General features: G+C 41.4%; 1 protein-coding gene across 1 annotated transcript in view; it reads left to right on the forward strand.

Moving 5' to 3' along the window:
* Positions 1-1,006: 1,006 nt before the first annotated feature.
* The window catches only part of USP32 (ubiquitin specific peptidase 32), a 203,920-nt gene continuing 189,087 nt past the window's right edge, over positions 1,007-15,839 (forward strand). The window contains exon 1 of the mRNA XM_027518831.1: positions 1,007-1,244. Coding sequence (XP_027374632.1) covers positions 1,187-1,244 — 58 coding nt within the window. The 5' untranslated portion in view covers positions 1,007-1,186. The remainder of the gene's footprint in view (positions 1,245-15,839) is intronic.

Consider the following 15,839-nt stretch of genomic DNA (forward strand, 5'->3'; position numbering starts at 1 on the left):
CTGAGGACACTATGCTAAATGAAATAAACCAATCACAAAAAGGGAAATACTGTGTGATTCTGCTCTTGAGATATTTAAAAATGATTAGCATGGCAAATTTATATTTTAACATAATTTAAAAATAATAAAGAAAAGCCCAAGGAACTCTCTTATTAGTCTTGTAACGCTCACATTTCTGGTGGGGAGCAACTCTAGCAGATAAGCTAAGCTTTTGCACTACAGCTTCCACTGGCTGTAATAGAGGGAGGCGCAGAGCAGGACGCGCCCAGGGGCAAATTGCCTCGGCGTAAGTGAAAGAAAAACCGGCGTCAAAGGGTCTGGGAATGGGATACAGCTAAAAGGAAGATGTTCTAAATTTTGTCACAAGATTCACTTTCCTTAATCACTCCACTAGGATGGAGAATTCTCTAGTGAAACCCTTAAGTCTCCTTTCCTTTCACAACTTACTTCCTAATCAAAAATGTCCTTAACGTCTGGAATGCCTCTTCTGCCCGTTCCTCTCACGAACCGCACCCGTTTCTGTCTCTCACAAACCGCACCCCTCGGACCCCGGCTCCCTAAGATTCCATTTATCTTTCAAGACGGCTCTGGGCCACAGTCAGACCAACCGTCAAGGGTTACGACCCCGCCCAGCGAGTACCACATCTTGTGGGCGGGAGGACGGCCTCAAGCGCCCCGGAAGTCACCAGTCCTCAGGCGGGCGGAGGCCCCAGGGCCTTGCGGCTTCGGATTGGCCGGAAGGTGGCGATGATGCATTACGCGCAGGGTCTGATCCCGCCCCTACGCCCTGCGCGCGGCAAGCGTGAGGCGGGGCGGAGTGGGTGGCCCCTGGCGGCCATTACCCGGAACAATCCCCGGCCTCGGGTCAGCTGACCCTCGGCGGGGCAGGCGGGAGGGAGGGGGCGGGAAGAGGGCGTGAGGAGGGAAGGGAGGGGAGGGGAGGAGAGAGAAGGGCGGAGTAAGAGGGAGGGGAAGGGGGCGGGGTGGGAGCGGGTCACGTGATTCGGCATGGAGGTGGTGGCGGCGGCCGGGAGGAGCCGCCGGGGCAGGAGCCGCACTTGTTAGTGTTGGGGGAGGTGGGGACCGGGGGACGCAGACACCGTCAGCCAGGGACGCCGAGGAGAAGGCGGGAGGGGGGTGGGGGCGAGAGCGGGCTCCGACCCCCGGCCGAGGGGATGAAGGGAGCATGGGCGCCAAGGAGTCACGGATCGGATTCCTCAGCTACGAGGAGGCGCTGAGGAGAGGTGAGGGGGGGAGGGGTCTGGGCGAGCTGCCGGGGAGGCCGGCGACGGGCCGCCCGGAGGGTGGGTGACCGGGAAGGGGAGGGGAGCTTGAGGGCGTGGGGCGCCTGAGGCGGAAGGGAAAGGAGGCCACGATGGGGATTTTTGCGGGGGAGCAGGGTCGGGTGGGAGCAGTGTTTGGGGATTGAGATCGTGTGGACGGGGGCGAAGCTTTCCCAGAGAAAGGGGTGTCAGGCGCTGGCAGGGCGCTGACCGTGCTCTCTGGTGGCGTTGTTCTGGATGTGTCCAGGGAAGTCCTCCTCCCCTTTTTCCTTGGGTGGCACCAGCCCTTTCCAGCCCCCCTTATCCTTTACTGCCATTTTCTCCTATCACTCGTTCATAAACCCTCCAGCGACATCCTAACCTCGTACCTGACAGCCCTGGCTGGAAGGCAGGGGGAAGGCGGCTGCAGTGCTCTCTGTTCGCTAGCAGAAGCCCCTTCCAGTTGTGTGCCGTCTCTGCCGTTTCCAAGGGCTTTTTGCCAGTCTCTTGGGGGGCTGTCACCATCCACTGCCTGCCACCCCCTCACCCTTTGAGCGGCTGACTTTGATGAGAACGACCTGAAATTGAGTTGTGTTTGAGGTGAGATGAGACTGGACAGCTGGTGTTGCCACAAGACCTTGTCTTCGGTTTCATCGCCTCAGACATTGGTCAGAACCTTTCATTACACTTGATCCCCCCTGTTCGCTTCCCCTCCCTCCCCATAAAATGGCATTCGGAAATCCAGCATTCTGATATTGTGTTATAGCTCCCTTTAGAGACCGGCCTTCTTGCTGCCAGTTCTAGCCTGCTGCTTATTGGCTCTGATGCACAGTATGTTGTTAACAGCCCCAACCCCCTACCACTTAATCTGATACCACTGTCCATGATCACTAAAGCACACGCTAACTGGAAGTGTCTATTGCTCAGTTTATGGCCGGAATGTGACTTAATTTTTCATGACTGGGATTTGAGAGAGAGAAAGAGTGTGTGTGTGTGTGTGTGCGCGCGCGCGCGCACGTTTGCGCTTGTATTTCTTGTTAAAAAGTAAAAAAAAAAAACATTAAGCAGCTTAGGTGTTAGGCATTATTGTTAACAGGTTTCTAAGTCAAGAAAAGTCAAGAAACCAACCATGCTCCAGGTGATGGTATTAGTAGCTGCAGAAAAAACTAGATTACAAGACAGGCATTCAATATGAGAATTTAGTAGCAAACTCTTGTTCCTATGTTGGAAGGAAAGGGCAAGTTCGTTGGGCCATCACCTGAAATTACATACAGAATTTTGATATATTCTTGGGAAATGACCAGAATAACAAAAATAACACCTTTTAGGTCTTTTTTCACCCTGTGAAACAGTATACTGATTGTTCTTATGGGCAATCTTGCTTGAACTTTTTTCCCTGCTTCAATATGAGAAAAATTCCAAATTCTTGATGTGTTTCCAGCTCTAGTAGGCTAGTCATTTCCGGGATGCTGTTGAGCCTGACAGGTCTGGCCTCAATTAGGCAATGGCTTACATGGCATGAAAGAGGACTTCAGTCAAACTGATTTCCAGCTTTAAGGTTTAGAGGTGTTTCAGTTTGAGGGTGATTTAGCTCACATTAAGGAATTCTGAAATTGAACTTTTATCTAACTCTAGCCGCATATAAAGTAAGATTCTACCATTGTAAATATAAAGGAAATTAACAGTTGGTGTATTTTAAACTGATTTGACTGAAGGTCTTTGTTCAATTTGTTAGACAGTGTCTGCTTGTTGAATTTTAAAACGTATCTTTGAAGAGGTAGCAAAATATTTGTTAAAATCTTATTAAATTTGTTTGAATTTATGTTTTATCATTTTTGCTTGCAGTGAAAAATTAAGGCAAGAAAGAGAAGCAAGCTGTTGATTAAACAGCATTTCTAAATGTAAACCAGGAGCTTTTTTTTTAAAACAACTTTTTATTTTGTATTATGGTATAGCCGATTAACAGTGTTAATTGTGAAAGTGATAGCTTCAGGCGAACAGGGAAAAGACTCAGCCATACATACGCCTATATCCATTCTCCCCCAAACTCCCCTCCCATCTAGGCTGCCACATAACATTGAGAAGAGATGAGCTTTTTAAATAAATAAAAATAAATAAAGTGGGTAATTCTTTTGATTATGATACTGTTTGTTAAATGTCAGACTTTGATACAGAATTTTTTTAGTAAGCTTGTAGAAGGAATTTATAAAGTTTTTGATAAAGCTAGAAAATAGTTTGAGAACTTTTTTGAGGCATGTGAATAATCTAAATAGGTACTAAACTTATATTTGTTAGTCTTAGCTGCTTGCTTATATTGTATAAGGTGAATGGGGAGGGTGAAGGACAAACAAGTAAAAAGCTAACTTGACAAACTACTGAAATACCTACTTGCTTGGCTTTACTTAAAAGTAGTGAGCCCTAAATAATGCCTAACCATAATTAGGTGGTATTAAAAAAAAAGGTCAAGTACGTATTGCCACCTTCAAATATGGAGTTACGGGCTGTTTATCTTGCAGAATGGGGCCTTGGAAATGTGGTGTTATGTTAACGACAGATAACACCTACTGGACCTGAGTGAAAGGGCAGTCTAGTGACTTCTTGTTTACGTTTCAGAAGCTCTCGAAATTAGAAGATTGCTTTTGGATACTATTTTAGCTACACTGTATATCAGCCTAATAAAAATTAATAATTTCCTTAAAGTATACTTTAATCTTTCTTTTTTCAAAGGAGATGTATTAGTGGTAGCTTTTATTTTTGGCTTGTATCTCTATTTTTCTTAAATAGAACACAAGCTTTCCCTTGAAGGCTTGACTCTAGTTAAATTGCATATATTATCTAAAGTATAATATACTTACTATATTTTATGGATAGTGAAAATTTTAGCAGATAAGTTCTGCATCTCTTTACCTCAGTTCTTTATTGCATTAAGTTTGAGGCCGTGTATTCCTAAAAATGTATTCTAAATGCTTGGAGCATAGCATTAAAAAAAAAAAAAAAAAGGAAGGAGTTGCAGTTTAGAGCATTTAAGAACTCAGAATATCTTCTCCAGTTTTTTAATTCTTTTTTCATGCTCCTCCTTTCCTTGCATCATTCTGGAAACAGAATTATAAGGCTTTTTTTTTTTTAAGTAAGAATTGGCTAAATTAAAATTGTCCTTAAGTGAAGTTGCTCAGTCGTGCCCGACTCTTTGCAACCCCATGGACTGTAGCCTACCAGGCTCCTCTGTCCATGGGATTTTCCAGGCAATAGTACTGGAGTGGATTGCCATTTCCTTCTCCAGGGCATCTTCGAAGCCGGGTCTCCCGCATTGTAGACAGACCCTTTACCATCTGAGCCACCTTAGCTTTTAAATTGTGGTAATACAATACAGTGGGTAAATTTCTTCCAATCCTTTTCTTTGAGTAGAATTTGGCAGTTATATTAGACTAAGCAGCTAGGTGATGTCAGAAAATTTTGTTGTGGATTCATGTTTTGAAGTGTCTCTTTGCTCATACATTCAGCAACCTTTTACTGAGCATTGTCTACTTAGACATTGAAGGAACAGAGATGACTGAGACCCCCTCTCTCATAACCTGTGTCAGTGCTCTCCACTGAAATATACAGTATATACTTCAAAGTGTATGTAGGACTAGCCATGGGAGGTGGGAATAAAATATTAGGATTTCTATTTTAAGATTCTTTTTTTGTGTTTATTTGATAATGGGCATAATAACTTCTAAATGTTTTATGTATTAAATTTATAAATAATGAACACACAATATATTAAGTGCTACAGTACTATAGAAGGGAGTGCTGTGGGAGTGCAAAGTGTGTGGGAGTATTTGGTGACCTGGAGGTGCCCTGCCACCATACTCATTTCATAGTATGTGCTCAATAATTGTTTGTTAAAGAATTTAGCACTTAAAGGTCATTGTGTTTGCTAGTGAAATAATTAAGCATGTAATAGTTGAAGATTGCAAAGCTTCCCATTTTTCTTACCCATCAACCCTAATGTGCTCTAAGACATTGACTCTTCAACCAAAATTTTATCCTCCATGTTTTATAGTATTAATATTAAATTTTCATTAGTATTATACTAACCCTGATGTGATGTTAGCTGGTTTAGTGTAACATACCATTGTGCAAATGGAAATTGAATTTCACAGTTGGTACTTTCTGGGATGCACTGTTCTCTTTTATTAAGACACCAATTTGCCTTCATCGGTATTTGCTAAGTTTACCAGTGAACTCTCTAGCATTAGTGTGGAATGGTAGGTCTAGCCTTTTGCAAGTATGCCTCATCAACTGTTATTATATGTAAAGGAGAAAAACAGAGCAGTTTAAAAAAAAAAAATTTATTTGGCTGTACCAGGTCTTAGTTGCAGTGTGTGCACTCTAGATCAGTATGTGGGCTCTAGATCCCTGACCAGGGACTGAACCTACCCGCCTGCATTGGGGGCTTCCCTGGTGGCTCAGATGCTAAAGAATCCGCCTGCAAGGTTGGAGACCTGGGTTCAATCACTGGGTTGGGAAGATCCCCTGGAGGAGGGCGTGGCAACCTACTCCCATATTCTTGCCTGGAGAATCCCCATGGACAGAGGAGCCTGGTGGGCTACAGTCCATGGGGTCGCACCCCTGCATTGGGAGCATGGAGTCTTAGTCACTGGATTAGTTTGCTTATATGTAGTCACCTAAGTAGTTACAAAGATACTGTTCTTCATAATCTCCAGTTTGACACTCCATATGGAGTGTCAGTGACAAAGAGGAGATAAATACACCAGTGAACCCTGGATTTGGGGGGGATGAGCAGAATGAGGTGACATCACTTGACTGTTAACGGCCTCCCCATTTACCAAACTGGACAGCTGTTGTTTGTTTTTTCTTGTTCATTGTTTGCCTTTGTGCTCGGTTAGTGAGACTTCACAGTGACAGCATTCAGGGTTGCCTTCCAGAAAGATGTGTAAGTTCCTTAGAGTTGGGAATATTGTGACCAGCCTATAGCCAGGTGTTCTCTCAGGAGACAGGGAAGGTTTTTGGCCCTTGATTTTATGATAGGTCACTGGAAGAGTTAGGAACGTGAATATTTTTGTTGCTGTGGCTGTAGAAAATCTGTTTTTGGAACACTGGAGTTTAATGATGAGAGTTTAAACTCCATTGTTAGCCAGCTGCAGAGGTGGAGAGATTTTTATTTGTGAATTAAAAGTTGGTGGTTTGATAGTGGTACTGAGAAGGCTAAGATGTTCTTTTTTTTAAATTATATCTTAACATTAAAAAAAAATTACATTGGAGTATAGTTGATTTATAATGTTGTCTTAGTTTCCAGTGAACAGCAAAGTGATTCAGTATTCATGTATACATATATCTATCTATTCTTTTTCAGATTCCTATCCCATTTAGATTATTACAGGAAATTGAGTAGAGTTCTCTGTGCTATACAGTAGATCTTTGTTGATGACAGTCTTTCCAAACCGTTTCCAGAAAGCGTGGCTTCTCTTTTCAGTGCTTGTTTATGCTTCCATTTTTACCTTTTGGGCTTCATGATATTTGTGTTTAAATTGGGCCACCCACTCAGCCTCTTTCCTTTCTTTTACTAAGAAAGAGCTCTTGGAGGTCGGAGGTAGATAGTTGATTACTGACCCCCAAACCTGACAAAACTAGCTTTATGATATTTACTGTTAAAGTCAGAGGCCTTCTGTTAGAAGATCCATCTATTGAAAGATGAAGGCCTTCCCTTGTCACCCATTTTTATTAGGAATTTAATATTAATATAAGGCTCTCTTGAGAAATCCCATGTTTATCACTATCCTATGAACAAGGTTCAGGAAAATTGATGGTGGTTGGAGTATTAGGAGCAAAACTGTGAGGTGTTACAGAGGAAGTTCTCCTTCTGTTTCATTTCTATAAAGTTAGATTGTGTTAACATCTTACCCCTTGCAGAAAAAAGCTTTTAAGGTCTGCTGTGGTGTCTTACCTTTTCGTCATAACTTGTAAAAGAGTCTAGAGAGATTGCATTGTGAGAAGGACTCTTGTATCAAGCTAGGCCTCTCCTAGTCTTCCATGTGACAGTAAGTGGCACCACTATTCCAACACAGTTCCTAAAGCCAAAAATCGATAGACACCCTCCCTTCTTCTCTTTCACCATCTGACCTATCCTCTTATCCCCAGTTTGTTGTCTAGTCCCGTCTGTTAGCGTCTGCTCATCTTCGCCGCCACTTCTCAGTTGCCGTCATCTCTTGCTAGTTCATGAGGTTTCCTAGTTTTACATAGCAGCCAGTGTAATCATAAAATTCAGATGGGATCCTGTCATCCCTTTCCTGTCAACCTGTTTTCCTCTCCGCCTGGAAAAACTGTTTACAAATTTTCCCATGTCTGACTCATTTTTCACACCTGAAGTCCCAGCTCTGATTGCCTCAGATCGGCCTTCTCGTATCCTCTTTCATGATACTTACACTTACTTACATGATACTTAGACTTACATGATACTTACACTTCTGTCATTGTTGCACTGTTCTGCATAGTTCACAACTTGTGATTGTTACATTTATTGTCAGTCATGATGCTGCATTCCCAGTACCAAGATAAGTTCAGTACCTGGTGTATTTTGTGCTTAGCAAATATTGCATGATTGGGTGAATATATAAATGATGTAGAGATTTGGAGAACCACATAATGTTTGTGGAGGGTAAAGTGTTAAGTGCTGACAGGGATGAGTATGCTGAGCAATATATCCATCCCAGAATTTCTTTTCCTTTCATCAACTTTGAAAAAAATGGCTAAAGGTTTTGAATCGTAGTTAAAAACATGGGATCCTTAAAAGTAATACATAGTTTAGTGTGTTTAGTTCAGGTATTTAATCTAATAATGTACATTCCTGAGTAGTCATTGAGAGACTAGAATGGCAGTCAGTACTGTGTTTATGAACGCTTAAGAATGTCTTTTAGTAATACATAGTATTTGGTAATTTTGTTCATGAAGTGATTTTTTGGGAAGAGATTTATTTATTTTCAATTTGTTTTTATACATTGATATTCATATATTTTTCATCCATAATGACAAGTATCATTCTATTGCTGGATATGAGATTAGAGTTGGAAACTTAAATGCTTCAAGTGTTGTATAGAGTTACTTCGGAAGCCAAGAATAAAATTCACATCAACATATAGAGCATTCTCACTGGTTGTAAATAATCCAAATGATTTAAAACTAAATTTTATGAATAGCTTTAAAAAAAAAATTAAGCTTATTTTTCGTACACTCCACAGCTAATGCCTTTCTTTCTCTTAGTCTTTTAGTTTTAATCTTTATCACAATGATACACACACATAATTTAAAATCAAATTATTTTACAGGGCTTGTTATGGAAACAATAGTAGTTATTCTCTCCCAGTTTTCATCCAGCCATCAGCCAATACTTTGAACACTTTAAATTTATTAATTTGGTCCTTATGTCTTGAAATAAAATGTTGAGGACTTGGCTTTTTTTTTTTTTAACACTGCTACCAGTCCCCAACACACACATATGTGCTCCTGTCCTCCCATTTTCTCTTCTTAGTGTGTGTATATTTTAATTTTGTTTAGAGATAGTTGTTAACTGTTTATATATTAGGCCTTTGTAAGTGCTCTTCTCAGCTAAGCTATTTAATGTACTATTAATAGGATTACTTTCCCTTTCCTGTACACTTTATTTCCTCTTAAATATTTCCTTATTAATTGCTTTTATTTGTGTAGGTTTCTATTTACTGTAATTCAACCCCCAGAGTTGCCACCAAATGTTAAATCTATTCCATATGTTAATAGACCTCAGATGTTCACTCAGTTCACCATATTAGAAAAAAACATTTCCTGGAGCCTTCTGGCCTGCTGCAGTCTGTACGTTTTGCCCTTGCACTTCCAGCCTAGCTGCTGTCCCGAGATCTCCTCTGCTGTCCTGTGTTGGATCCTGTTGTCTGTATACCTCCTTTCCTCTTTCTTGATTTACTCTTCCATTTTGGTGAGGCCATACCACACAGAGTGTGGCTTCTTGGTCTCTCAACCAGGGATTGAACCCGTGCCCCTCTGCAGTCAAAGCTTGGAGTCTTAACCACTGGACTGCCAGGGAAGGCCCTAAGCTGGTGCTTCCCTGAAAATTATTATTGTTTCTCTAGTCTTTAGTATCCGAGAGGCCTTCTGTGTTTTAATCAACCAATTATCTTGAAGTTCCTATTGAAAAATCCTAACACTTAATCTCCAGTCACGTGGGTCTTAATTTAAGGCTCAGGGAAGATTCATTGCAGTAATCAGAGAGATACTGGGGTGGAAGGAAGACATTGCCCTAGAATGCAGTTTTCATGATCATATATGGTTTAGTGGTAAAGAACCCACCTGCCAATACAGGAGACATAAGAGATGTGAGTTCAATCCCTGGGTCAGGAAGATTCCCCTCAAGAAGAAAATGGCAACTCACTCTAGTATTCTTGCCTGGAAGATCCCATGGACAGGGGAGCCTGACATATCACAGTCCAAGCAATTGCAGAATCAGACACGACTTAGCAAATAAATGACAACATCCAGTCGCTCAGTTGTGTCCGACTCTTTGCGACCCCATGAATCGCAGCACGCCAGGCTTCCCTGTCCATCACCAACTCCCGGAGTTCACTCAGACTCACATCCATTGAGTCAGTGATGCCATCCAGCCATCTCATCCTCATCCCCTTCTCCTCCTGCCCCCAATCCCTCCCAGCATCAGGGTCTTTTCCAATGAGTCAACTCTTCATATGAGGTGGCCAAAGTACTGGAGTTTCAGCTTTAGCATCATTCCTTCCAAAGAACACCCAGGACTGATCTCCTTTAGAATGGACTGGTTGGATCTCCTTGCAGTCCAAGGGACTCTCAAGAGTCTTCTCCAACATCACAGTTCAAAAGCATCAATTCTTCAGCGCTCAGCCTTCTTCACAGTCCAACTCTCACATCCATACATGACCATAGGAAAAACCATAGCCTAGACTAGACAGATCTTTGTTGGCAAAGTAATGTCTCTGCTTTTTAATATGCTATCTAGGTTGGTCATAACTTTCCTTCCAAGGAGTAAGTGTCTTTTAATTTAATGGCTGCAGTCACCATCAGCAGTGATTTTGGAGCCCAAAAAAATAAAGTCTGACACTGTTTCCACTGTTTCCCCATCTATTTCCCATGAAGTGATGGGACTGGATGCCATGATCTTAGTTTTCTGAATGTTGAGCTTTAAGCCAACTTTTTCACTCTCCACTTTCACTTTCATCAAGAGGCTTTTGAGTTCCTCTTCACTTTCTGCCATAAGGGTGGTGTCATCTGCATATCTGAGGTTATTGATATTTCTCCTGGCAAACTTAATTCCAGCTTGTGCTTCTTCCAGCCCAGCGTTTCTCATGATGTACTCTGCATATAAGTTAAACAAGCAGGGTGACAATATACAGCCTTGACGTACTCCTTTTCCTATTTGGAACCAGTCTGTTGTTCCGTGTTCAGTTCTAATTGTTGCTTCCTGACCTGCATATAGGTTTCTCAAGAGGCAGGTCAGGTGGTCTGGTATTCCCATCTCTTTCAGAATTTTCCACAGTTTATTGTGATCCACACAGTCAAAGACTTGGCACAGTCAATAAAGCAGAAATAGATGTTTTTCTGGAACTCTTGCTTTTTCCACGATCCATCGGATGTTGGCAATTTGATCTCTGGTTCCTCTGCCTTTTCTAAAACCAGCTTGAACATCAGGAAGTTCACTGTTCATGTATTGCTGAAGCCTGGCTTGGAGAATTTTGAGCATTACTTTACTAGCGTGTGAGATGAGTGCAATTGTGCGGTAGTTTGAGCATTCTTTGACATTGCCTTTCTTTGGGATTGGAATGAAAACTGACCACTAGTACTAAGGTATAAAACTCCACAAGGGTGGGACATGTATGTTTTACTCACTGCTGTATCCCTAGCACTTACACAGGGCCTATCATATATTAGCTACTCAATATAGATTTGTTGTTTTTTTGTTTTTAAGAATTACTTACATATATTTCATTGCACTGGGTCTTCAGTGCTGTGCTGGGCTTTCTCTAGTTGTGACGAGCAGGAGCTACTCTTCATTGTGGTGCACGAGCTTCTCCTTGCTGTGGCTTCTCTTGGGGAGCACAGGCTCTAGGCGCACAGGCTTCAGTAGTTGTAGCACTTGGGCTCAGTAGTTGTGGCACATGGGCTTAGTTGCTCTGTGGCATGTGGAATCTTCCCAGAGGGAAATTGAACCCCTGTGCCCTGCATTGGCAGGTGGATTCTTAGCCACTGTACTACCAGGGAAGTCCTCAATACATATTTGTTGAATGAGTGAATTGCATATCAAAGCATTCTTTTCTAAAAACTAGATTGAATTTTTAGAGGAAGATTGGTTTGAATATATGTGTGTGTGTGCCCAGAGGCCTAAAACTCATGTTTTCATATCTATAGTATATATGTATTTAAATGCATCTTTTACTTTTAAAAAATGGTTAGTTGTATTAGGCATGTTATTATGTCATTTTTGGCTCTGCTTTAAAGTTGGTTTTGGAATCTGTTGGTGAGCAGCTGTGGTGGGAAACTGTGATGGGTTTAGAACAGTTGTTGGATTAATAAATCTGGTTTAGAAATTCTTTAGTTTATGTAAGCATCTATAAATGAAGTCTTTCACTGTGTGGAATTTTATAGATCAGAAGTTATTCATTTTGTCAGATGTTGACTCGACCTCTTTAAAGCTGATTATGGAAGGACAAATTGCCTATTCTTTATAAGTTTGGAGGTGTAGTAAGGAGGAATTACCTAATGGTGGATCCATTTTATATTGTCATATCACTGGTACCATCTTAGAGATTCAAACAGAAGTTGATGTGTGATTACCAAGCAAATATATTTAAATTACAAAGAAATAAGACATCATCTGAATGAACACTTGGCAGTGAGTAACATCTCGTAGAAAAATGTTCCATTTTGATTGGAGCATATTTCTTATTTCAGTAGAGTGTAAAATTAAATGCAACTTCTTTTTCTATAGATCTGCTTTTATAATGCATATGTCTGCGATTTACCCATGGCCCCAGGCCAGAAACCTAGTCATCAGTTGAGACTTTTCCTTTCCTCTGTTCACATTTAATCAGTCACAATGTCCCTTTGGTGCTGCCTTCTTATTATCTTCTGTTCCTTTTCCACCTTTAAAGTTGTTGCCTTAGAAAAGACCTTCATCTGTCTCCTGGACTATTAATCTCATACCCTTCCAATCCATTATTTATTTTTCCACCAGTATAGTCTTTCTGAAATTCTCAAGTGCCTTTCAATGGAAGGTACCTGTATCCTATGGTTTAAAGTCAGTCTAGCATGGCAAGCACTCGTAGTTTCTGTGATTTGGTCCTTGCCTGAATACTCTTTACCTTTGAAAATGCTGCTTCCTAGATGTTGGAATGCTTTCTTATCACTTACATATAGTTAAGTGCACAAGTCTCACTGTACAGCTTGATGAAATTTTAGATGTGTACCCAAGTAACCACCATGTAAAATCTAGAAAAAGAACATTTCCCACACCCCCCTAGGCTCCTTCCTGCCCTCTCCCAGTTAACAGTACCCCTCAGAGGTAACCAGTGTTTTGACGTCTGTCACTGTAGATTAGGTTTGCCTATTTTTGAGTCTCGTGTAAATAGGATCATGTAATATTTGCCTTTTTGTGCACAGTGAACTGATTTGTTAAAAAGTTGAGTGTAAACTCATTTTTAAGGCCAAATTTCAAGGCTTTTCTCTATGAAGTAAATTCTTGAGAAGAGTACTAGTGTCTTGAAATTAGGGTCAGTGTGTATTATTTTTATTTCTAGAAGCTGACATAGAGGCTGACATGAATTGATGTGCATCTTTCTTCCTGTACTAGCTCCCTCATCAGATCCTCATCCCTCAAAACTGAGTCCAGGCATTAGGTCCTCTCAGAAGCCTTTGCTGATGCTGCTCCTCCTTTCCCTCCTGCTGTAATGCCCTTTTACTGTAGTAGTTACTCCACTGCATCACAGCTGCTGGTTTAATTGTCACCTCTACTTTATGTTGAGTTCTGAAATGCTTGATAATGAGAACTCTGGGATCTAGAAGGTACCTGGCAGGGCTTATATTAAAATGTTTACAGAATGAAGGGGCCAGCTTAGTGCCTTTTGAATTATGAAGAAAGCTGACAGAATAAAGCTAATAGTAATAATCTGGTAAACTGTGTTTTTACAGGATAAATTATGGTTGTTTCATGACATTTATGCAAATATTTGAATGCTCCAGGAATATAAATATTTAAAATTGAGTTACAAACTGGCTCTGAACTAAAATTATCGGAATCCATGAAGCACTTCATAGAAAATACGGAGGAAAACAGAAACACAACCTTATGTGCAAGGACTAGTAGATTTCTAATTTGTGTTATAATTCGAACCTTTGATTAAGTTTGAGTGCCCACTTTTTGCAGATGAGCAAAAAGTTTTAATGGTTCTGAGACACTCATATTTCTCATAAGCTGTAAATACTAGTATGAATAGATACAAGGGAAAAGTCATGTCAGAAGTCCATGTAATTTTTAGGAATGTTTTCCATATGATTTACACAATTTGATATTACGCCTACTTTAAAATTTTAAACTTCTCCATAATAAGCATTATCTGGGCTAATTGGTTGGTTCTCCTCATTTCAAATTTCTGTCATTTGCCTGGGTGACATTTTCTCTACTTTCATCTATTTTAATAATTTTATATTTTATGAAGTGTTGGACAAACGTGATGAGGCTGGAGTATGAATGGTTCTCATTCTACTCATGTTTTTGGACTTCTAGACTTTGCTTCGCAGAAGGCAATGGCACCCCACTCCAGTACTGTTGCCTGGAAAATCCCATGGATGGAAGAGCCTGGTAGGCTGCAGTCCATAGGGTCTCGAAGAGTCAGTCAGACACGACTGAGCGACTTCACTTTCACTTTTCACTTTCATGCATTGGAGAAGGAAATGGCAACCCATTCCAGTATTCTTGCCTGGAGAATCCCAGGGACGGGGGAGCCTGGTGGGCTGCCATCTGTGGGGTCGCACAGAGTTGGACACGACTGAAGTGACTTAGCAGCAGCAGACTTTGCCTAAATCTTCCTGTCTTCTCTAGAACATTACTGAACTACCCAGAGCTTACTACCCTTGAATTCCTGTGACTCTTAATTTGTATACTTATTATTTCAGTATTTTTACGTATGTATGGTGGTGTTTTATGTGTATTAATTCAATCTTCCTGCTAGAGTGCAAGTTTCTTGAGGAATATTTTTTCAAAAAAAGTCACTTTGCACAGGTAGATGTTCAGCATTTCTTGGGTTATCTAGTGGCTAAGACAGTAAAGAATCTGCCTGCAGTGTGGGAGACCTGGGTTCGATCCCTGGGTTGGGAAGATTCCCTGGAAGAGGGCATAGCAGCCCATTCCAGTATTCTTGCCTGGATAATCCCCACGGACAGAAGAGCCTGGTGGGGTCGCGGAGTCAGACACGACTCAGTGACTGAGCACACAGCACAAGAGAACGAGATGGTTACAGTCATTGGTGTCTTTACATGATTATGATGTGTTGTACTTTATATAAAATCAATAGTTATTTCTTAGTTTTCTTTTAAGATACACACTTGGCCCTCTGTGTTCTGTGGGTTTTGTGTCTACTGATAAGGAGGACTGACTGTATTCATTGTACTGCTCCATTTAATGTAAAGGACTTGAGCATCTGTGGATTTTGGTATTCTGGAACCAGTCCCCCACAGATACCAAGGGACCACTGTACCTTTTAAATTTCATTTCCGTGTCTTCATCTGAATCTTTAAATAACATGTGGCTCATACCTCAAACTTTGTAGGAATGTAAGTGAAGGTTACAATTATAGGTCCAAGAGAACTATACTGCATAGAGGTTCAGTATGTATTAGAAGAATTTATTAGAAGATAGGCATTTGAACACCCCACTCCAGTACTCTTGCCTGGAAAATCCCATGGACGGAGGAGCCTGGTAGGCTGCAGACCATGGGGTCACGAAGAGTCGGATACGACTGAGCGACTTCACTTTCACTTTTCACTTTCATGCATTGGAGAACGAAATGGAAACCCACTCCAGTGTTCTTGCCTGGACAATCCCAGGGATGGGGGGCCTTGTGGGCTGCTGTCTCTGGGGTCGCACAGAGTCGGACACGATTGAAGCGACTTAACAGCAGCAGCAGCAGCAGGCACTTGAGGAGGTGGCAAGAATACTGTACAAAAAAGATCTTCATGACCAAGAAGAACTGTACAAAAAAGATCTTCATGACCAAGATAATCACAATGGTGTGATCACTCACCTAGAGCCAGACATCCTGGAATGTGAAGTCAAGTGGGCCTTAGGAAGCATCACTATGAACAAAGCCAGTGGAGGTGGTGGAATTCCAGTTGAGCTATTTCAAATCCTGGAAGATGATGCTGTGAAAGTGCTGCACTTAATATGCCAGCAAATTTGGAAAACTCAGCAGCGGCCACAGGACTGGAAAAGGTCAGTTTTCATTCCAATCCCAAAGAAAGGCAATGTCAAAGAATGCTCAAACTACTGCACAATCGCACTCATCTCAC

This window comes from Bos indicus x Bos taurus, chromosome 19 (assembly GCF_003369695.1).
Source record: "Bos indicus x Bos taurus breed Angus x Brahman F1 hybrid chromosome 19, Bos_hybrid_MaternalHap_v2.0, whole genome shotgun sequence".
In the NCBI taxonomy this organism is placed as follows: domain Eukaryota; kingdom Metazoa; phylum Chordata; class Mammalia; order Artiodactyla; family Bovidae; genus Bos; species Bos indicus x Bos taurus.